The sequence below is a fragment of the Poecilia formosa genome, unplaced genomic scaffold (genome assembly GCF_000485575.1).
Source record: "Poecilia formosa unplaced genomic scaffold, Poecilia_formosa-5.1.2 Scaffold8, whole genome shotgun sequence".
Classification (NCBI taxonomy): Eukaryota; Metazoa; Chordata; class Actinopteri; order Cyprinodontiformes; family Poeciliidae; genus Poecilia; species Poecilia formosa.
Window position 1 is genome coordinate 493,227 of NW_006799947.1, and position 24,294 is coordinate 517,520.

A 24,294-nucleotide genomic window follows, 5' to 3' on the forward strand; every position below is an offset into this window, starting at 1 on the left:
CTTTTATACTGTAATTATAGTTATACATTTAAGAGGGATCTAGATTTTCTCACAGAATGCTCTGTTTTTAGCTCCACCTATCTTTCCATCAACTCTGGCAAGCTTCACCGTCTGTGATAAACAAAAATATCCCCACATTATTATGCTGCCACTACCACGTTTCAGAGTGGTAGTGGCACATAAATATTTTTAAAAAAGGTCCCACAAAGGTACTATGTGATCGGGCTCCTAGTCTAAGATTCTTGTTGTCTTGCTGTGAAACGATACTCGTAGTAAACAGTGTGAATTTACGTAGATTTGCTTTCGTAACTTTCGTTCTCCAATACAGAATAGGAACTACTCCTCCAGCTGCAGTACCGGTTCCTTCCTCACGGGACGCACGTTTCATCCGGCTTCCCACTCAAGAGTTCAACCGGGCCGACGCACGTCCTTCTCCACTGCGCCTGAAACAATCATATTTCAACAAAAATGGACGCGGGATTTTTCCGCGTAAGTGCTTTAAGCAAATAGCTAATGCGTTATCGCCGTTTTGGTTGGTTGCATGTTCATATATTGTTGATATTTGTCGTGAATATGGCGTGTGTGTTTAGGTAGGAGGCCATACTGTTAGAAGCAGTGCGGTCGTGGCTTCGTCTATCAACTGATGTCAAATAATTCGGGATTTCGTTATGGGGTTTCTTTGAACTGAGGCATTTTAGGAATGAATTAGTGTTTATATAACAAGTGTTTATTATAGTACTTCATCATTAAATGTTACTTTGCCGGTTTAAAATGTTTTTGGCTTATTCGTGGGTAATATTGCAGGAATTAGACCAGACCTTGGCTTAAGATGGCGCCTGGCCGGTGCGTCGCTAATGTTTCGACAAGCTATTCGCGAACACGTTTGCGCCGATGTTAATTAGAAATGTTACACAATTAGAAATGTTACACCGGGGTTTGTTGACTTCTTGCTTACTAATGTCCCCTAATGTTCCTATCTTGTTTGTAATGTGACGACTACTACGAAACCTTTATCTTCCTGCTGGTGACTTAGCAACTGATCATCATGTGTGACCCAGATTGACTGAAAAATGTTTGCCTGTTTTTATTTTAGGGCACGAGTGCGGAGCAAGACAACCGTTTCAGCAACAAGCAGAAAAAATTGCTGAAGCAGCTGAAATTTGCAGAATGTCTCGACAAGAAGGTGGGCTATGTCTGACAACGAGCTTTATTATTAACGTGGATGTTTATATTCTAAAACACAAACTTGTTGCATTAAAATTCCTCAAGTATTGGTTACACGAAAATGATTAAACCGAAGTTACTTCTGGAAATATGTGCATACTGGACTTTCTTGTCCAGTATGCATAAGGTTCTATTATATATTAGTATATGCATCATTTCAGAACATCATATTAACGTAGTTTACTAAAAGCATTACATTTTTATGTAATTTAAAAATTCTCTGAGATAAAGAAAACAAACAAATCTTTTATATTTTATATTATGCTGAATAAATTGCATGTTATCTTCTTTTTTGGTACAGTTTTTTTTATTGCGGCACTTGTGGCCCATATAAACAAGTTGACGTTTAAAAAATATAAGCAATTTTGACCTCTAATCAGCCCAAAATAACTCTTTGAGTGACCTACTGCTGCTAAGTCTTAATAGCTGCATTGCCAAATTTCCTTATAGGAGATTGTTGTAGGACTGTAGCAGTGGGCAAAAATCTCTTCTTGTTACATTTTCGGTAAAAGTAAATTAAAAATATTTACATGTATATTTTTTCACCTTGTTCTGCAGTAAGCACATAATCTTTTTCAGTTTTTAAACTTAATTAGATTTTCTGTTCTAAACTTTCAGAATGGAAAAGCTTAGAACTAACTGGAGATTAACCAATTGAAAACAATTAGTGTTAAATTTAAGACATTTTTAAAAGCAACTGCCCATATTTGATAATTAAATATGTTTAAATGACTTTTAAACATATTTAGAGTAGGGTTGGACAATAAATCAATAACAATCTAATTTGCGATAGACATGTGATCAATATAGATGATACATCTGATAGAATATTCGCTGAACTCCAATCCAGAACTACACAGATGCCACCAATACAACCCATTAGCAAGGTTGGTGGCATCGGCTAACTCACTCTTTGGTTACATAGCAACAACCTGTTGAGTAACTTGCAGTTTCAGGTTTCACCACTTTGCCTCATAACTACTTATAAATAAAAAATTAAAAAAAAAAAAAAACACGGTGTGGTTATAGAACAGGAATGGTCCCACCCCCAATTTGGCAGTATTTCAGATATTTAAAACAGAAATCAACTATTATTGATGTTGACTGATCTGAAACACTTGCATCTTAGGTTTTTCAGCCATATCTCCCAGCCCTACTTTGAAGTTAATATTTAAGCTGGGACATCCTAGTGTTCCAGCTGTACATGAATGCAGCATGTGCAGTTTAAAAAAAAAAAATCCCTAATCATCATTGAGATTCCTCCAAGTTGAATTTTATAACATGTGTAGAGATGTGTGCATGCCATTTGGACATCAGCTGAATTTATCTGTTATGCTTACATTCACTTGAACATTGGTTCAAATGAGTTATTTAGTGAAGCGCAGAGTGAGCCATTTACCTTATTGTTGAAAAATATGTATGCTGACATAAGTTTACTTTTATAGTATTTATATATTTTATTAATATATTTGCTGTATGTTTACAATTCCACAACTGTTGCTTGTTCTTTCCGTAGGTGGACATGACCAAAGTGAACCTAGAAGTCATCAAACCATGGATCACTCAACGTGTGACTGAGATTCTGGGATTTGAGGATGATGTGGTCATAGAGTTCATATTCAACCAACTTGAAGAAAAGGTAAAGTCATTGTCTTAATATTTTGTTGTTGTTTTTTTTTTTATTGAAAGAACTGTTGTTAATTTGAGGGTATTGTTAAGCCAGTGAGAAGGGACATGAACAAATATTTACAGATCCTAGTGACACTGAAATTGAATGGGTAAAGTAAAAATTGGTTTAAATCTGACTTGTGTTAAATTTCCATGTTTTGCTGTTTTGTGACAACATGCCTTTATTCAGCAGTCTTCTAATGATGATGTGATTTATGATTTAAAAGGCCTGAACCAATATGGATGTTATACCTTGCATCAGAAGTATAGCACCAACATCTAATTAGCTCTCTCCTGAGCCCAAAGTCTCTGAGCCCAACTCTCCCTTCATGGTGCAGTGTGTGTTTTGAGGTGAGTTGTATATAGGGATCATCCATATCATGCCAGTGAAAGACAAAACTGAACAGTACCATAATCATACTGTCCGTATGTACATATATAGTTTATAATTAGGCTGCTAAGTTTATATTTAACAATGTTACAGATGATAAAAGATAATACAGAAAAAGTAAAAAAAAAAAATCTGTAGCTTGTTTCTTGGTATAATTATTTCTTTACTTTTCAAATCCTAAACTGAAAAGTATTGTCTCACTGACCCCCCTGATTGCAAGTTTCACCTTTAGCTTTTTAGGGTGGGGTCTGAAGTTGCACTTTTACCTACACCCTTCCATAGCTTAGTTTCCATCTAATTGTGAAAAAGAACATAAGCCTTTAAAAGTTCCTAAATAAAGTGTGAAGCAGTGTTGCTAGGGCCAATAGGGATCGCTATGAGTAGCCATAAGTTGTTAAAAACTATAAAACAATGTTAAGGGAGGAAAAAAAAAACAGATCTTCTCACCTTAGTCATTAATTGGAGAAAAACTGAAAGTGAAACTGTTTGTAAAATGGTGTTAAGGCCATAGTAACCAATGACAAACTGGTGCCTTAAATTTTTTTCTAGCTCAAATTTTTACTAAAACCTTTACTACCTATTCAAGTTGACTTGCTTTCCTTTTTTAAGTTCTTAAATTTTTTTGGATCAATTTCTCTCTTTTCAATGAACTTTTTATTGCACATCTTTAAATCCCAAAACTCTCCTTGTTTAAAGATAAAAGGAGAGTGTTTTACATTTGCAAGTTGATAACTTCAACCACTGGAGGTCAGCAAAAAACAATTTTAACTACTAGAAACAATACTTTTCAGCTACATATCAGCTTACCAATGCACACATTCATTAAAAACTGTTTATCTGTTACATAACAAGCTTTAGTCTAAGAAGTTTAGTCTCAAATAACCCGATTTGCACTCCTGTCAGAATAAGCTATCTCCTTTTATTCCCCTCATACGTTTTTTGTTTAAAACAAGGAAATAAAACAGACAAGGTTTTTTTTTCGTATAACACAAATCTCTTGTGAAGTCTACTATTGGCTGGTTATCATTGCACACACATTTGCTTTTAGTAATAGAAGGCCAGTGTGAAGCAGAAACTCAAGTCATTAAATAAAAAATCCTAAATATTTTGATTACACCATGGAATACCCTTTGCAAGCATCTATGGATACTAGCCTTGGTTAGGACTTTGATTTTTCTACTGTGCTCAAATTCTTAGGTATTTATTTCACATGATGTTTGTTTTGACAGCAGCATAGCTTTCAGCTAATGTTCTACTTTAAATTTTAGCTTGCCCTAGTTTTTTTTATTTGCAGGGGTTGTGCTAAAAGCTAACTGTAAGATAATTATGTTTGCATTGTGGAAAGAAATTGTACTGTAATAGAGTTGAGATTATGATATGTCTCAATTTTATCTAGTTTGAATAAAAATATATTTTTTTGTGTAACTGTGTACTCATTATTGCTTGTTCGTCTCTTGCAATTTAGATAAATGATATAACATTATGCTCAAGGTGGTTGAGTCTCAAGCAGTAGGGAGGCGGAAGCCAGCCAATGGAGCTCCGTGCCCACTGATCCCACGGGACTCACTGAAGACACCGGAACTGTACTTGCTGTGTTGGGTTTTGATGCACTCTGTATTGTGCTTACTTGTTTAACCTCAGAACTATAGACTGTGGGGAGACTGGAAGAACTGGGGGTGGTTAGTGGCACAGGGATGAAAAGTAGCGGGGTAGCTCTGAGGAATACAAATAATCTCTCAAAAGATTGCGATAGGGTTTACTGGGATGTAACTGGGGTTTTAAAACATTTTTTTGCATGCATTTTTATTACTAGATATGTCTCCCCTCAGCTAACTCACATTGTCAGTGCCAAGAGATTGAGTACAATACAGTATCTGAGTTAATCTTAGTTTTTTTTGTGTACAATTCTAATAGTGAAACTCTGAGATGTTAAGTTTTGCTTTCAGAGCTGTACATGTTTTTGATAAGGCTAATTATAACTCAGGATTAGCTTAGACAGGGTTAGAAGGCAGGTCACCCCAATTCTGGGGCCCTGCCTCCCTCTAGATGTTTTCTTTTCAATTATTTAAATGGCCATATTTGTTTCTCTCTCCCCTTCATGTTTGTGTTGCAGCACCCCGACAGCAAGATGATGCAGATTAACCTGACGGGGTTCCTGAATGGGAAGAACGCCCGGGAGTTCATGAGGGACCTTTGGCCCCTGCTGCTGAGCGCACAGGAGAACATCGCTGGCATCCCCTCTGCTTTTCTGGAGCAGAAGAAAGAAGAAATCCGACAGAGACAGGTGATTATCTTCACAACGGAACAGCTCGGTGTTGTGGGGAATCTCAAATTTGAATAAATATCTTAACACGTCACAAGCTAGTTTTTTTTATGTTACGCTTATCTGATTAAAACATTCCTGTAGAAATCTGGACAGAGGTGATCCAGTTTACCTCAGTATTTTACACTGACAATATTATTAAAAATCTTATACATCATTTTACATGTGATTCATATCTGGCAGATTGAACAGGAGAAGCTTGCTTCTTTGAAAAAGGTTGACCAGGATAAGAAGGACAAGGACACAAGAGAAAGGACTCGATCAAAGAGCCCAAGAAGGTATTTGTTTTCTCTTTTCCTTCTTTGGGCTTCTTTTGCTTTGTGTGTGAATTTGCAGACAGTTTTTTTTTGTTGTTGTAATGAAAGTTATCTGAATTTAAACATGTGGATTTGTCTCTGTATTGAATCTAATGTTACTGCGTGTCTGATAAGGTGGAAGACGAGGTCTCCAGGGAAGCGTGAAAGGAAGCGTAGTCCGTCGCGATCCCCAGTGCGCAAACCCAGCCCAGTTGTTGGAGACTCCCCCCCTCCACCTCTGATGCAGTCCAACACTAAAATGTCTCAGCAGCAGCCTGAGGAGCCAGACACATCAGGAACAGGCCTGCCAGAAACCGTTGTCCAAGAAGCTTCGTCTACTGGGTTAATGTAAAACTCCCCTTTTTGTGTCAACTAGATTTGGCTTCTTTCTTCTTGCATACTTAAAATGTATTGATTCATTTGTCTTTTTTTTATTTTTTTTTTATAGTGACACAGTTGTAGAGTCAGTTAAAGCAGACTCTTTGACCGAAGTCAAAGAACCATCCCCAGAGAAATCGCTCAAAAAAGATGAAAGACCAAGGTCTCGTGAAAGAGAAAAGGAAACAAGGAAGGAAAGACCCCACCACCGCTCTCGCTCACGTTCTCACTCTCGTTCTCGCAGGCGACGCTCCCGGTCTAGGTGATGCTTTCTCTTTTTTTTGCAAAAATATCACAGAAACAAATGTCGAAAACGTGTAATAAAATTGTGTTCTCTCTACTATATCAGATCTTACTCCCCTCGTAGAAGACAAAGTCCCAGAAGGAGAATGTCTCCCCGTCGGAGGAGTCCCCCTAGACGTGGCCCCACCGGCTCCAGGCACAGACACCGGCGGTCTCCTGTTCGCAGGTCAGTCACACCTTCACAGACACATTGGATATTTAAAGTCCCCGAAGATTAACTTAATTAGATTTGATCTCATTTGATTAGGTTTCCCTAAATTACTGGAAATATGTTAATTTTAGGAGGCGTTCCCGTTCTGCTTCATCTTCTGGTAGCAGCTCCTCAGGGTCACGTTCACCTAAGAAACCTGTGAAGAGAATATCTACCACGCCGCCCCGGAAACAGCTCCATCGTCCTGGTGCTTCTGTAAGCCCCGTTGGGAAGGACAAACGCTCGCCGTCTCCCCGAGCCAGGAGAGGCCGGGGCTCCGCTTCCCCGCCAAGATCATCAGGTAAGACCTTCACCTCTTGTTCTGCTGAGCAAACTTTTTTTTACTACAGTCAGACTATTTCATCCAAACATCTTCAGGTTTCAGTTACAGTGAATGCATGTTGAGATTTGAATCTGTCACTTTCAGGTGTTAAGCGAAAACCTGGAGGAAGGGGAGATTCTCCATCTGACTTTGTAAAGGCCAGAACCTCTGAGGGGTCTGAGTCAGGTAAGAGTTTGTCGTCTTTAAGAAAAAAAAAAATACAACGACCAGCCCTGGACTATAAATGGGTTTTTAAGAAAGGACTGGTGTGGAAAGCCATTGAGTATATATATTTTTTTACATGTCTGTATACTAAATTGCTGATCTTCTGACAGTTCTACTAAACAAGTGTTCCTTCAAACATATTCTGTAATTTATGAATATTTTTTTTATTTCTATTGAAGCCCAGTGATTCTTATCTTAAACTAGAGTGAATGATAAATTTAATATTGGTTCCAAAAAATGGTGCTAAAAACATTTTGGATTGGTTTTTGGTTACTATGGCCACACCTCTAGCTTCTGGTACTGAGATAACACTAGAACCAGTTTAGCACTGGTGGGGAAAAAATACAATTTGTCTAAAAATGGCAAACATGCTATGTTACCTTGATTTAATGTACACCTCTACTGCTGTTTACCTCAATAATAAATCATGATAATGTACAGTAATGCAGTTTGAAAAGGTGAGTTGTGAAAATGCTGTATAAAGTTGCAAATCGTCATCAGTAGAGAACATAAATGACAATTGTCACACCAAAGAAACTGTCCAGGTGTTGGAGAGCTTTAGGTCCAAAAAATAGCAAATATATAGCAGAAGATTTAGTAAAGGTTTACTTAAGAATATTTTTTGTAAAGTTTTAATTTGCTAACTTGATCCAAGTTTTGTTGTGAGTATACAGAAATGTGTCGAAGTTTAATACATCTTGACCCTTATCATATTTTGCAACCACAATCTTCTGGGTTTTTTTTTTTTTTTTTTTTTTTCTTTTTTTGGTTGGGATAAACAAATGCAGAGCAGTGCAGTATTGTAAAGAAAAAAATAATCATTCATGATCTTCAATTTTTATAAATATAGATATAAAAAGTTTAGTGTGTTTTAATATTCATCCCTCTTCTTTACTGAGGTATTCTTATTTACATCTAAATAGACTACACAAGTGTGATATTTGATCTCTTTTTAGATGTAGAAATTTAAAATTGAGTTAGATTATAAAATAATATTCCAAGCTCTGAGCATCTCATAAAGCACTATTTAATTGGAATGGAAATTATGGCCCAGCTTTAAGACAGTGAGAGAAGGGGTGGGCGGTATGGACCTTTAATTTTTTCATTGAATGCTCTCATGGAGAAAATTGTAAAAATCTATCGGTTTGAATTTATTTTTATATAAAAAAGAAATCCAGATTCCTATCATAAGAAATTAAAAATTGTCACTGTGGCAGTAAATGATCCAAAATGCCTTTCTTAGGCCCTTGGTAATGCTGGAGGACCTGCAGAGATTCATGACTGGTGAACAAATCTGTTTAAGAATTCCCCTTTACAATTCTTAACTAACTTATATGTTTCATAAAATCCTTCATAGTTTCTGGTAGTAATGTGTCAAAATGGGGAAAAGGTCAAGGAGTATGAACACTTTTGTAAAGCAGTGAATTTACAAAGTTACAAAGTCGGTTTATTGAACAAAAATAGATCCAGCCATACGGTATAACTCCATAATTGAGTCCAGCACCTCCCATATTGTTATATTGCACCATATTCTGACAAAGCCAACTGTGAACGCTGTTAAGTACTTTCTGTAACTCTTCCTTGGCACTCTGTCCATGGCCTTGCTCACACTGATCAGACGCTCAATGCTTTACATTTCAGAGGAGGATAAAAATGAAAAAGGGGCAACAGCAGATTCGGTGCAGCAGCGACGTCAATATCGCAGGCAGAATCAACAGTCCTCTTCAGGTTAAGAAGCGTTTTTGTTTTTCCACGTTATTTTTTTCACCCTTCTTTCTAACCGAGTCTCCTTCTGTCATCTTGCCTCCATCGTCTCATGGACTTTAGAAGCTGTGTCCTTGTCCCAACCTTGGTGTTGTTGTTTTTGTCTTTTCAGCAAGTCTTAAAGCCATGAGAAAAAAAAAAAAGTTAGATTTTTGTTTTCTTTCTTTCAGATTCAGGATCTTCCTCCTCAGAAGATGAAGGACCTAAGAGGTCAGCAGCAGGGCCAGGCGCCAGAAATGGTGAAGTAAGGAGGAAACGCAGCCGTACGCCTTCACCTCGTAGGCGACATAGAGATCCCTCCCCGAGGTCAGACAACTTGATTTTTAAACAACTAGATTATTTGATAGTGATTTGTTCCGCATATAATTTTCATATTTTTCCTAATGTGAAGTAAAAAAAACAAAAAAAACAATTGTTTGACGCTTGTACCTTCAGGAGGAGACGTTCTCCATCTCCTGGACGCAGACATCGCTCTCCTTCTCCCCCTCGACGTCGTAGATCTCCCTCCCCTCCCAGACGCAGGTATAATCTTGCTACTGATGAAGAACGTTGGCATTTAATATTTGAAAAACTGGTTTGCTTTATAAATGCTTTTCTTCCCAGGTCTCCTTCCCCTCCTCCCCGCCGTCGCTCTCTGTCCCCCAGACGATATTCTCCCCCTATCCAGCGCCGCTACAGCCCCTCACCTTTGCCTCCACAGAAGAGGAAGCTGTCCAGTTCTCCCACGAAGCGCTTTTCTCCAGGCCCTAAGCGACGCTCCTCCAGATCACCTAAACGTAGAAGCTCTCCCGCACAGCGGCGACGCTCGCCTCCTTCCTCCTCGTCTCCCCCGAGACATAGAAGGAGCCCACTGTCTGCCAGGCCGAACAGGGACACCCGATCCCCGGTCATGTCTGCTAGACGCCTCTCCCCCTCCCCCGCTAACCGAGGTCGCCCTGTTCGGCGGTCCACTAGTCCCCAGAGACGCTTTGATTCGTCCAGCACGTCCCCCTCCGCCCAACGAAGACAGCAGTCCCCTCCACATAGCAGTAAGCTCATCCGTAGGGTGTCTCGCACCCCAGAGCCGCGTAACAAAAGGTGAGTTTAGGACATGTTTCCATCAGATGCAGATTTAATGTCGCTTTTCAATAGCCTCTAAATTTCTTTATTTCTTTTTGTTTTTCTTTGATAGAATCTCTCCCAGTCCGAAGCCTATAAGAAGAGCTTCGTCCAGATCCCGATCGCTTTCCCCTCAACCGGCAGCTCAGAAACGTCCGGTCCCGGCTCTGGCCCCGGCCTCAGCTTCCCCGTCACCTTCCCGCTCCGCCAGCGGGTCTCCACCTCCTCCTCCCCCGGCCAAAAAGGCTACCAGTGGTTCTGGCAGTCAGTCTCCCAGCAAGGTTTGTCCAGTACAGTCGCTTCTCAATAAACTAGAATGTCATCAAAGCTCATTTATTTTATGCAGCATCAGAAATGCCATGTGTGTATTTCTAGTCATTTTGATTAACAGCTAATGAAAAGTTTTTAGAAGTATGAAGATCAGTTTCTTAAAACTAAATTGAGAGGCTCTGAATTTGAGCTGCTTGATGACAAATGTTAATCCTCCACAGTCTGTTCTGATTTGAGGAGCCATGTCATCTGCTGGTATTTGTCTGAATTCTTTGATCAAAACCACAACTGCACCACCAAAATATTTAAAGGACTTCGTGCCTCTCTGCTGAGTTTTGTGAGGATTCTGATTTCATTCTCCAGCAGGAACTGGAGTCCTGATGCCTGCTTTAATGACTGTGATGTCATCTAGCTTAATTTTTCAGCCTTCTGATCTGAATTAAACCCCATAGAGAGTTTACTAAGTCTTAAAAGGAAGATAAGACACCAGAGTTAGTGATGCGGATGAACTGAAGGCCAGTATTGAATACGGTTGTCACAAAATTTGATACTCCACCATTTTAGATACTGAAGTAACCTTTTCTGAAGTCGTAGGATTCTTTCTAATAAAGAGCAAAGGGTTGTAAACTGTTACTTAAGATGTGTAACAGTATGCTTACTGTGCTGCTAATACACTGTAATTATTTTATCTAGGAAATAGATTTTTTTTTTCCTTTTACAATGTAGACCTCATAGACAAAATACTTCAGATCAGTCATCTCCAGATAAACTCGCCATGTTAGTGGATTTTTAAACTTCACATTTAAACTGATAGTTTGGACGAGCCTCGGCAAATGGCGGCAGGGTTTAGTTGTCTGTTTAGCCAAGTTTGTATTTTTGATTTTTTTTTTTTGGTATTTCATATCTAATTTTCTGTGTAAAAATTAAATTTTTAAATACTAAAGTAATTTCACATTTTGATACTTTTTAATTTTCTCAGATGCACCTGTCCTTAAATTTATGACAGAAAAAGGAGCTCATGACTTTGACAAAGTTCAATTCTATGACGTAAGCGAGGTTACATTTACATTAATCATAATGTAAACATCCATTTGGTTTTTTTTTTCAGAATTCAGATGTTGATGGTGGTGGAAAGAAAAAGAAGAAGAAGAAGGAAAAGAAACACAAGAAAGATAAGAAGCACAAAAAGCACAAGAAGCATAAGAAGGAGAAAAGCAGTGCTGCTGCGACCGGAGACGTCCAAGAGAGTCGACCTGCAGAGGAAGACGGCGATTCGAGAAAGGTAAAGGATTCTTTTGTAGTTTTTTGCGCCGATATTCTTTGGCATGATATCAAAATAATTTTTGGTAAATTTAAAAGAAGATGCATTAATCTTTGTGCAGGAATCGGAGAGCGAAGTCGATGACGCCTTAGACGATCTGGAAAAGCACCTCCGAGAAAAGGCACTGCGCTCAATGAGGAAGGCCCAGATGTCTCCTTCAGAGATGTCCTGAAACATGAAGCTTTTGAGTTTTCCTTTCACTTTTGATGTTTGTCATCATCCTAGGTTCAGCTTTAGAATGTACAAATTGTTGATTCTTGAATCTTGTTTCTTTTTACAGGTTTGGTACATTCTGGAAAGTGAGTTTCTTTAAGAAAAAAAAAATGGATCCATTAGATAGTTTATCTAAACTGTAAAACTTGTGTTGTCAATACTTTGAGATTGTTAAACAGGAGAAATTTTTAATTTCATAGGTTTGAGTTGGGCAGGTTAATGATATGTTGATGTACAGTAGATCATTTAAGAAGCGATTGCATGTTCAGTGATTACCTCTGATGTGCATGGACCACTGACCATATGAAGAGCGTAGGGAAATAACACCATACAATAAGAAACTGTTACTAATGTCTTTTCACAGTGGAAGCTGCGTCAATGTCGTGCAGCTGAAGAGTCTTTAATAAAATATCCTGTTTCATATTCTAACTTAACTGAGGTGTTGGATTATTTAACCTGCTTTATTCTGACTTTGAAATTGTCTTATTTGAAAATGAAAGCAATTTGATGTGAAACATGCTTTATTTTTTTTTTTCTAAATTGATTGATATGCAATTTATGTTGATGCCCCTGACCTGTGCTAATTTCTGTGGGACTGCTATAGTGTATGATTTGTATTTAGTAACCTTTTCTCTCGTCATCCTGTCATCCTTTCAGAATTAAACCTTTTTTTAAGACACAGCGTAAACCTTTCTGTTTAAAACTAAATTTTGTCACTCATGTTTATCTACTAAAGAAGTATGATTGGCAAAGTGTAAAGCAAAGCACAGCTCCAAAAGTTTTGAAAAGTTATAGCACAAAGATGTTTTGGTATTGATCTGATACCAAGTAAAGAAAAGGCACAGCATCTCCCAGCAGAGGTCTGATAGTCATGGTGCCCAGCAGGGTGATTCATGGAGTGGCCATGCAGTCATCACAGCGCACTTCTTTTTCTTTTTTTTTTTTTTTACTTGCTCACTTTTTATCAAATGTGAGTAAAACTATATACCATCTTTCAAGAGAAACATTGCAAAGCGCTTCTCAGTAAGATGGTACAACAGCTTGAGCCAACAATGCATAAAACAAGTTATTTGTAAAATCAAATATATTTAAAAAGATAAGTTTGCAACTTTTTAGAGATCACAGAGTTGAAAGGAAGAGAGCTCCAGAGTCTGGAGAAACAGAATGATCTGTTTTTCAGATTAGTCTGGGGGATCATTCAGCAGCAGTCACTGATTTGATGCAGTAGTCCTCAGATACCCTGGTCCTTGTCCACAAAGAGCTCTTTAAGTCAGCAAAAGAAGCATTTTGAACAAATTACATCCGTTCCTGGAAGGTTTTGGTTCTCAGGTGATAAAAACTTGTCAGCAAGGTTTCATTGCTGTAATGTCAATGAAGATTTTTCTACTGATTGTGCAAGAGTATAGATAATTATTGACATGCCGTTTAAAAAAAAAAAAAGTAACTTAATTTTTGAAAAAGTAATTTAAAGTCAAAATGTCAAGGATATGGGGAATTCTGGACTTTGCTTTTCCCAGGGTTTAAAGTAATATGAATAACTATTATGTCGTAAATTAGCTTGCCATACCCATCGTTCCTCTGCAGTCAGCCACCAAGCGGCTCCGAGGGATCACCATCTTCAGCACAAGCTTCACCTCCCTCCCACAATTCCAATGACATCACGCTGCTAAGTATTCCCGTTGCTTCTTCCCACCCTGAGCCATCACTGTTCTCCACACAAGACCAGCAGAGATAGCTTCGCGCTTTAACGATAGTTTTGTAGCTACGCTAGCGTAGTGGACATTGAAACAGTTGTACTTGGTAGACCCCGCTGCCCTTTTTCCTCCTTGTTCGCTTTTGTCTGCTTCTAACTGCCGCTCCTCCTCGGAGGGGAAGAAAATATCCAAGAGGTTTTGGTGCTAAAATTACCAAAAGAAAGAGTTGGGGGAAAATAGAAGTGGTGGGGGGAAAGAACCGAACTGATTCGGGCGTGGTAGCAAAGGGGAAAAAAGTCATTTTTGCCCTAAAACTTGAGAGAAGCAGCCACAATGTCGTTATCCGTGCCACAGAACGGAGTAAAGGCGGACAACGAACCCGTTATCGAGCTTTTTGTCAAGGTAAGACTGCAGCACAAGTCGTAGAAGTTTTTTTTATTATTATTATTGCGAAGACTCATTGCTACAGTAATATCAGTGAGTAATTTGATTATTTAAGTCTCATTAACGCCTTTGGAAGCAAAAATCGTACTAATACATTCAAGTGTTTTTTTTTTTTTGTAGTTCAAACGTTTTATTTTAGCTACGTCTCGGTTGGAGGACTTTTTTATTGTTGTGATATGCCAAGTGTTTTTGCCTCTTAAATACATATTCATGTTAAATAACTGGAACCAGGTGGAGTCTGCAGAGTGTTAGCCAGGGTGGATGTAGGTTTTACCCGCAAAGGTTGGGGGGCAGGGGAGGTAAATTGGAAACGGGGCGCTTAACAAAGGCTCACTGCGGTCAGTCTGGTTTGATCAAACAATGGGAATTATGCTTTTGTGCCATTTTCATTGTACCATTTTCATTGTGCTGCGTTTGTTCCTGAAAGGTGTCGTGTTCTAAAGCAGCTGATTGTCTTGGAAATCAGTTGTGTTAGTTAAATGTTTTGGGATTGTGGGCATCAAGTAGCCTGTGAAGTCCCCAGCTTGTTTTGTTTAAAGGTATGCTGGTTTTTGTTTCAACACAAAATTGGTGAAATTGTGTGTTTTTGTTTCAATGCAGCCTGTCTATTTGAATACGTATTTTCTACATTATACTATTCTAGTTGTTAGGGCCTACTGCGTTTAGGTCAGTTCATGCAGCTCTGCCTCATCAGGGACCATGATGATGGTGAGGACTTGTGAATGGCTGTTTTCTTTCTTTAGCATGTGTTCCTTTCCAGGGCGGGAAAATAGTAAATGGGAGGGGGGGAAGGGTAGTGGGAGGTGGTCCTGCATTGAGGGAGAGGTTGTTGGTTTGAGAGCACAAATATTTGGAAGGGATGGACATACCAAAAGGTTTGCAACTTTATGAAATCTCCTGTTACAGTGGTTCTTTTTATTTAGTTTCTGCAGCATTGCAACTCTTGTACCAACCACATGCACGGTGAACGGTAAAGCATCAAATAAATAACTTTACATGAGAAATGTTTTCTGCTTCAAACAGAGGCTAATCAAAACAGAAATGTATCCACCCATCCATTTTCTTACGCTTATTTGAGGGTGAACAGTTCCCGGCCACCTCCATCACACACTCCAGTTCATTCTGGGGGATTGCTGGCATTCCCAGCTCAGAAAGAGTAAGTGCTCTCTTCAGCATCTGTAAAACCTCCAAAGGGAGGTTCCCATAATAATCTTCCAAACGTGCAGTGGGAAATATTTAAACTGAAACTTATTACAATGAACTAAGAATATGATCACAACATGCCATCAAATCCAAATTGACCAGGTGATGCTCATTTCATCTCTTGTACATTTCATACTTGACTCTTCTCAGATGCTTACTGTGAATGTTTTGCATTGACCATCCATCAATTCATGTTGCTTTGGCAACATGAATTGATGGATGTTTTTTTTTTTTTGTCCGAATGACAAAGCAGTTCAGGTTGGAAAAAGTCCAAACCTGCCAGTATGTCGATACTTTTAAGCATTAGTGTTTACTGAGGTGGCAGACTTCCATGGGAACATTGAGGAAAAACTGTCTAAAGACAAGTCTGTGTTATTGGAACTAAGCAACAAACTTAACCCTCTCTTTCTTTCTGATTTCACATCTTGCAGTAGAGGTTGCATCATCCCCTGGTCTCAAAGGTTTAGAACTGTGGCTAACTTTTGTCATCTGCCTCTCCCTCCTTGCTCCATGCAGTCCAAACATTTTTTTGTGCAATGTGTATCTTTTTTTTTGTTTGTTTTGTTTTTCGGAGCTGCAGTGGCTCACATGTATTATTGATGTCGTCGTTCTCAGTTTGCTGCGTTAAACCCAGTAATGGGAGACAATAGCAGAGACACGCAGGCACATTACTGTGAGGTGGGGTTCAGTAAGTTCTCCACGCAGTGCGATGTCATATCTGTCACATTACTGTGAAATTTCCAAACTGACTAATAATCTTTCCAGAAAAAAAGACTCTCCTCAAACTCCTTTTACCTTTTTTAGAAGAATCTGACGGCCCCAGATCTGAGATATTTTGGATGATCTCGCATTTCTTTCTACCTGCCCATGTTTATAGCAACAATGTTCGCATTGCCATGGCAGCATTTCACACGGTTCTCATGATTGCTTGTTTTTATAGCGTCGAATTGCACATGGCTATGACATAATGGCTTTGTAAGTGGGACGGTCCAATGTTGACCTCATCAAAAGATTAGATAACATTTTGTTTTCAGTAGCATCCTGGTGCTGGACTTTGACTTCCTGTCGTCCGCTCGTCTGTTTTACTTGGCACCTCCACTCATCGAAACATCAAGTAGATAACCTTCATCAAGTGTCACTTTACGTGGTGATGGACTCCATGTGTTAAATGTAGCATGTGTCTAATGTGGTCCTGTTACAACTATAAACTTCTAAATGTTTGGCTTTTTGTTTTTTACTATTCCCCTTTGCCCATCCTGTCAGTTTATGTGGATGCATACGACTTGAATATGGATTCAGAGAAACTACACACAGGTGGATGATATTTACTATGACTTGTGGTGAATTTGGTTTATTTATCAGTGTTGATTTAAGAGGCTAAATGAATGACACTCTTCCCAGTTTTTATAAAACCGTGGATAATCCCCCCGCCTCTATTTTTGTGCTATTTTGTCTGTCATGCGCAGCCCTAATGATATAGATAAAAGTTTGTAATGGGACAAAATATGTATTTAAAAAAGAAAAGTTCAAAGGGTACCATAAGCATATTTTTATCAGTTACTGAAACGCTCTCCGCCTCCATCCGACCTGACTGAATGGAAATTAGCAGAATACTGATGAGTCTGGGAAACAGGCAGTCCTTATCTCCGTCTGCACGCCGAGACCGTGCCAGGGTCACACATTATGGTTGCAAAGCCGTCTGCTGCTGCCTCCAGACTTCCAGCCTGCTGCCAGTAAATGTGCTCTAAGAAGTGCTTTTAGGTCTGGATGGCAGAAGAGCCCATCTGTGTTTGTGCGTGTCCTCTGGGACGGTCCCATGGGAACCATTGAAGCTGACGACAGCTTAGCTTTTCTGTTGCCGTTGACGGGGCTCCCAGTCGGGTTTTATTTTCTCGTCTCTATTCATGAACCTCATGGTAAACATTAATGCTCGCACAGTCCCTGTCCTGTGAGATTTACTGTGAGGCCTGAGGGACAGTTGCTCCAGTGGTGTGCTATCTGTTGCAGCATGTGACGGTCAGACGTGCCTTGTGATTTGACGGTTTTATGGAAACACAAAGATCTTCTTCTTCAGTGAGACATCCAAGGCCGAATGGTGTCTTATTTTTCTGTTTTAAGCTGTTCTTCATCTCCTTTTGAGCAACCATTTCTACTTATTAGTAAATCAATAAAGCGGTTTAGTCATCTGTCAGCATTGTGAGTTAGAGGACAAAGGCTAATGTCTTGTCTCACAGTTTAGCCGCAGAGTTTTGCTGTGTGTTGTTTACGCTTTGTGAATTTGCCTCTGCAGCACGGCCCTGAGCTGCTGCTTCTGTCTGGTTGACTGAGTCTCTGGCTGCTGGCCTAATCGATCTGCTGGTGTGTTATTACGCCAATTTGAACAGGTGCTGCAGAAGCAAGTCCCTTTAATTTCTATTAAACCAAAACTAATTTGTGTCCAGGTCCTTAAAAAACGCACCTTCTTCTTGACCACATCAAACAAGGTTAGTAATTCTGCCTGTGAAATAAGATCTGGTGTTATTTGGATACCAACAAAAGAGATTGTTTTAATGAAGGAATAGACAATAGATGTACAATATCTAAACAGTTTAGCTTCATTGTACGAAGTATTTGGGTCTACCATTTTCTGTTTACCATTTGATGCACGATGCAGCCAGTTTGATGCATGAGTTTTGTCAAGATTTTTCATAAACTTTTCAAATGTATAGTCAATCCGTAATCAATTTTGAAGCTTTAAGTTTAAAACTTATTTCCATCCTTTTACATTTCATCAGCTGTTCTGAGGATGAGTGGCTCTGTCCAAGCCACTCGGCCGGGCTTAAGGAAATAAATGTGGCCTCTCCTTTTCTGATCAGAATTTGTTGGCAGTTTTTTTTGTTGGTTTTTAGCTGGACCCTGTTTTCACTTTCTAATCCCAAAGATGCACCAACTCACTGTTTTGCTGTAGAAAGCGACAGAGTTGGACTTGGACATGGTTGACTGCTTAGTTTGGTCTCAGAAGAAAAAAAAATCTTCCATTTCATTTATTTCATACAAAGCTGCTCTGTGCTTATTTTGTTATGTATGATTGGACAAAATTTCATCATCCTCGTCACACGACATAAAAATTGGTACATGGCAGGCAATAAAGAATATTTTAATTATGTGGTAATAAGGTGCTGTTGATGGGTTTTCCTGCCTCCTATGTTGCATCTCGTGCCATGAGATTCCCACTACACCCTTAGTTATTACTTTATGGCCGTTTCCTGTGGTAGTAAAACACAAAGAGGAAAACTTAGTAGAAATGTTACACAGCTAAAGAGAATGTTGATTGTAACCACAGACATGTGGAAGAGAAACAAAAATGACCAAAACGCAAACTTTTAGCCTGCATTTTTGTAAGTTCAACATCTGGAGATAAAACATTTAGGATCAGAGCATTCTCGTGAAATAATAAGCCTAATGTGAGAGTAACTTGTGTTTTTTTTCTTGTTGCGTATTCACAATTCATCTGCTGAAAAGAGATGGGATTAAAAAAGGAATTCATATATATGTGTGTGTTTTTTTGTTTGTTTGGTTTTTCTTTTAGCAAAGAATGTTGATCATATAGACGAGTAACTTAAGACTGAAGTTATGCTCTCTTGTATTTCATGTGGTGTGTGCTGACTCCTTCAAATATGTAACCTGAACACATATTCCGTGCACTACTAATAATAGTACGTTGATTGGTTGTTTGTTGCCATTTTTATTAAGCTTTTCAGTTTTCACTTCTGCAAGATCATTTTTTAAAATGAAAGTTATCCTTATTAAAGACAACATTCATATCTTTGAGACCTTTTGATAGGCTTGAAGTATTTTCATACTGTATGGAAATTAGAAATACAACACCTGTTGAAAGGAAAGGGCAGTAAGATGCATAAAAATAGTCTATGTACTGACCTATTCAAACTCGCAAACTGGAGCACGAGCTGTTGCTTTGCATATTTGATTATTTATAGTGTTCTAGGGAAAAGCAAGATGTAGTAGACGACCTGGGAGGCAAATCTTTGGCACGTCAGTTTGGCCTCTGTTTGTTCAGCGGGGCTGATAAAACCAGGGTTTCTTTGGCACTGATCGGCACGCCAGCTCTGGAATTAGGGACTGGTTTCCAGCTGTAAAGGTGAAACATTTACCTCCTGTTTTACCTTTATCTTCCCTTCATTTCTGCTCAAGGCTTTTTTTAGTCTTCAGGGTCAAAGTTTCCACACAAATCCACTGGTTTTCATGGACTAATCCAGCACAGTAGTCAGACAACTGACTGGAAAGTTCTGAGTTTTCCACAGAGTGACGGCAGCCTGAGTCAGAGCCGGACTAAAGATGTGTTGGTTTTCCCATATTCCCTCTGAAAATGACTCCTCTGTACACTCATCTTTCTGACTGTGGTCAGGACTCATTACCCACCCGATCCAGTCTGAGTCATTCACTCATAAGGCCAAACCTCACTTTTTTTACCCTTAAGGATTTTTTTATTTTTTAGCTTTTTTGTCTTTAATGTCTTGGAAAAAGTAGGCACAGCCCTTAAACGTTTCAGATTTTCTTACACTGTAATCAGAAATTTCTATGTATTTCAGTTTTATGATAAGTGAAAATTAAAATGTTGTTCTAATGTGGAACAGTTTTTAGGTAACAAATCCAAACTGTATTTAGCTTTCTATCATTGAAATAATTGAAAATAAAATAAAATATCTACAGTACAGGTGGGAGAATCTGTTAACACACGGGAGCAGCTTAGTGATCTTAACATGCACTACGTTATGTTGGTGTATCATATATAAAATCCCATCTTCACAAAGTATGAAAACATTCAAAGAGGTGTGCATAACTTTGCAAGGCGCCGAATGATTAAAAAATATGGCCCATGAGTAATTATTACACTTAGCTTTTTTTTATATATATATATCTATAAAGTGAACAAAATTCCAGTACAAGCTCTGTAATTATGTCAGAGTTGTTCATTTCATATGTAGTCAGGATTTATTTTAGTCACCCACCAACTCTGGAGACTTTTCCAGAAAGCCTCGAGAGGCGTTGCCCTCAGGTTTCCATGGCTGCATTCCTACTGTGTGAAAGCATCAGGAGGGAAGCAGTGGCGTTCGTTGCATCGTCAGTTCCTTATTCGGTCAAGTGCGGCTTGAACCTTCAGAGCAGTCCGACCAATTTAGAAAAAGAAGTGTGTCGGGGAGGGGAGCTGCACGGGCCGCCACGTTACTAAAATTAGCTTTCTATACCAGAGGCTGAGCGGACTGTGCCCTGCATGAACAGGATTCATTATTGTAGAGAATTGTCGCGTCACCGTTCCAGAAACGGCATGTCGAGCTTGCGTCTTATGCTTGGAAAATGTTATGGGCTTGTGCCTGGGAGTGCATACCCAGCCACATCCTGAATACTTTTGTTTGGCCTCACTGTCCGGGTCATCGTCTCCTAGATACACCACACTCACGCCCTCCACTGCAACGGTGTGTGTGTGTGTGTGTTTGGAATCTGTTGATTTTTCTCTCTGCTGTTTGCAAAAGTCAGCTGATGCTTACTTCCTGTTTCAAATAATTTTTTTTTTTATCCAAATGACTTAAATATGTGTGCAGCTGCTGGACATTTCTAATACTGGGGAAAACAAATGAGTACAGTTGTCACTAGTAAATGTTTCTACATTCTTTAAGGAATTAATTGGAAATGGGACTGAAATGATTAATTGTGATGAATTTATTATTGAAATAATCAGCAACGAATTTAATAATCGATTAATCATTAGCTGGAAATGCCAATTTGCTTAAAAACACACACACACACACACACACACACAGCAACAGCTAAGGCAAAACTGTTCAAAAACATATACATTTTTAAAAAAATGCAACTATCTATCTTATCTTCTGTGAACTCCTTGAGTGGCATAGTTTTAGCCTTACCCAGTTTAAATTCTGCAAAAAAAAAAACAAAAAAATCTATTAAGCACCTATTGCTATCCAATTATTTATCGGTTAATCTAAAACATAATCAACAGATCAGATCAGTAGCAATGTATGGATTTATTTACATGTTTAATGCATTTCTAATATTGCATAACAAGTAAAAAAAAATCAGCATAACATGCTAAGATTTTTTCCCCTAATAATCATCAGAATAACAGCCCTATTTGGAAAAGCTACACCTTTGCCAACTCATGTGTTTTGCCTTTTATGGGTACATAGCTTGTTCTTGTGCATGAGTTTTATTTGTGTTTTTTTTTTCCTTCCTCTTGCTAAAATATGACCTAAAACTTGACAAACAAGCCATGCTTTGTGCTGGTGCGTTACAGAAGTTTCTCCAGAAACCTTCTCCTAAATGTCAAACTCTGGAAAGTGTTAGTAGGACGAAGGCGGACACTGTTTACGAGGCTGTCCCAAACCTCTTCTGGGTTATGAATTTTCACCTTTTAATGGCAACGCTGAGAACAGTATCATTCTGCTGTCCTCTTCAGTAAAACTCTTCTCTCCCAGCATCACCTCCTAAACTAAGGAAGGCATCTTGGTTGGGGGGGTGTAACAGGACATTTCTGGAATACTTTCTCCCTTATTTCCAAATGCCCAACCCCCCCCAACTCCACAGAGGGGCCCAGGATCAGGGGAGAAGGAATTAAAAGGGAAAAGAAGGAGGAAGAAGAGGGCTGTAAGCCAAAGAGCACATTGCTTGCAGAGCTTGCTATCTAACCTTTTCCTTTCATTCCCACTTAAGGCATCTATTACCCCTCACACTCCTTCATGTTTATCAAAACATTTGATCCTTAATTTCCTCCTAGCTTCCTGTAACGTCTCTGGCTCTCGTCATGCTGCCGATCTCTCCTGGCAGAGAGCTGCTGTCTGCCACTGCTCTGGGAACAAGGACGAAAACGGTGCCCTCTTTCTCGATCACAGTGACTCATATGTACTCTATTTTAAAGCTGCTCTCTATCTTGAATTACAGTAAACCCTCTTTTGATTTACAAATGCCATTTTGTCATGCGCTTTGCATTTTATCACCGCTGACAGAGAGCGCGCTTCAGACAGTTCACCTGCGTTATTCTTCCTCTGCATGCTGTAAGCTCTCCTTTCCATGTCATATGTTCCAGCCATTGCTATGGGAACAGTTGCTGTGTCGCGTTTCCACCCTTGATCTAGACCTGAATGCTCCTCTGTAGGCGCTGCGCTGGGAGATAATCATCCCGCTGATGTCCTTCTGATCCTGACGCAGGTCCGACTGCCCCGAGGCCGGAGCTTTATTCTGGAGCTGATCATGCAAACGCTTGAGGGGAATTTCATTTACCAAATAATGGCTGTGGGATTTAATCCCAGCGTTTCAGATATTGAGTTCAAAAAAGGGAAAGGGAGAGGACAGCCGCTGTACAATGGGAGCCAGCAGACAGATCAAACAGAGCCATCCCACAGGGCGTCACACAGAGGACAACAGCAGCAAGTCTGTCCACATGAGCAAGAAAATGCTGGGTTTGGTTGGAACAAAGTCCTCTATTGTCCACAGATCAGACCTGCATCTCTGATAGGAAAGTGTTTATCTAAGATGTCAACTGATTTTAATCGGTCACAATGCTCGCTCCAAATCTGTCCTATAGTAACTATGAGTCTTATCTTTCGGCCCACTTTGCATGATCTGTGCAGTTTCTTGAAAACGTGAAACCGCCTTAAGGAGAACTGCACAGAGAGAGAGAGAGAGGGGAATGCAGAGTTCTGCAGCTCTACCGTAATGAATATATTCCGGGGCATCAGCATTCAAATGACCTCAGCTTGTGCTCTGCAGAACTGATGGACTGCTTTACATGCACAAACACATCCAGGGGCCCGCAAAATAAATATGAAACTTTCACCTTTATGTTGTTCAACTTTAAAAATGGGACGTTATTAATTTTAATCAGTTTAAATATGACATTTTCTAAATTGGTTAAAAGAAAAGAGTAAAGGCACGTTGTACTTGGTTCTGCATGATTTTCCTTTATCAGTTCGGCCTGATTTGGAGGTGTTGCCGCTGTGGCTCAGCTGAGGTGTTCAGGAAGATCAGGTTGCTTTTATAGCACTCCCAGCTTGTCAGCATTGTTGAGTGTAGCGCCTTATGTTCCTCTCCACAATGCTCTATGGATTTCCTGTGTCTCGTTTAAATCGGAGAAATTTTCTTGTCGAACAAGAACCATGATGAGACGATCATTAACGCCGGTGCTGGTACATTCAGCAGCACGAGTCCTGCTGTAAAAGGAAATCAGCCTTTATGTTGTGAATACAGAAAACTTTCAAAGTGCTTATTAAGACCCATCTTCCTTGACTTCCAAGTGAAATGCACAATTTACATTCATCTGAATAGAGTTTGAACTGCCAAGCAAGAACTGGATCCTTAACATGTGACCGGTCAAGCCCATGTCCAACATCAAACTCTGTGCTCTCTTGAAGAACTGACTGCTACTAAGTGCATCTTTTCCCACCACTTTTCTTCCTTCCACTTAACTTTCCATTGACATGCTTGAATGCAGCACTCTGAAAAGAGCAATGGTGATCTGTTGCTTACCCTCCTTGTAGAGAGAGTCATCAGTCTTCCTCGGGAATATTTAGGCTCGCATTTTTGTATTAATCAGTCAATCAAATTTTATTTGTATAGCATATTTCAGCAGCAAGGCATTTCAAATTGCTTTACATAATTAAAATAAAAACAGCATGTGACATTGAATAAACAGTGAGAAAGAGATTTTGAAAAAAAAAAAAGATTTAAAAAGATAAAAACATTAAAACCTGCGCCCCTTTTAGGACTTCAGTTAAACATAGTTTAACTGAGTCTCTAACCCTCTGGGCACCGTTTGACAAGGACTCTAAACCCCGTAGGATTTTAGGTAAATGTCGTTTAACTGGGACGTTTTCCGGGGTGAGGGGCTTTACATCATTAAAACATATTAAAAACCTTTTTTAGATTACTTTTTTTTTTTTAATTGTTCTGGAG

General features: G+C 39.2%; 2 protein-coding genes across 8 annotated transcripts in view; both read left to right on the forward strand.

The window, feature by feature from the left end:
* LOC103153487 (chloride intracellular channel protein 4) overlaps positions 1-24,294 on the forward strand; it is a 79,123-nt gene that overhangs the window by 48,571 nt on the left and 6,258 nt on the right. The window contains exon 1 of one of the 2 annotated variants that reach the window (XM_007574428.2): positions 13,577-14,082. The exons of the other annotated variant lie outside the window; for it this stretch is intronic. Coding sequence (XP_007574490.1) covers positions 14,014-14,082 — 69 coding nt within the window. The 5' untranslated portion in view covers positions 13,577-14,013. Of the gene's footprint in view, positions 1-13,576; positions 14,083-24,294 lie in introns of those variants that run through there. 2 annotated transcript variants of the gene reach the window in all.
* On the forward strand, positions 377-12,668 carry LOC103153504 (serine/arginine repetitive matrix protein 1). 6 transcript variants are annotated; one of them, XM_007574445.2, is made up of 17 exons: positions 378-489; positions 1,094-1,183; positions 2,741-2,863; positions 5,397-5,567; positions 5,790-5,884; positions 6,038-6,250; positions 6,351-6,542; positions 6,630-6,749; positions 6,866-7,074; positions 7,201-7,281; positions 8,962-9,048; positions 9,255-9,390; positions 9,520-9,606; positions 9,688-10,161; positions 10,256-10,463; positions 11,561-11,734; positions 11,835-12,668. In XM_007574445.2, the coding sequence occupies exons 1-17, from the start codon at positions 469-471 to the stop codon at positions 11,943-11,945; spliced, it is 2,592 nt and encodes an 863-aa protein (XP_007574507.1). In that variant the 5' UTR covers positions 378-468; the 3' UTR covers positions 11,946-12,668. The 6 variants fall into 6 exon arrangements, with proteins under 6 accessions (XP_007574531.1, XP_007574507.1, XP_007574514.1 ...); XM_007574452.2 differs by having other exon boundaries at positions 6,899-7,074; XM_007574462.2 differs by having other exon boundaries at positions 6,902-7,074.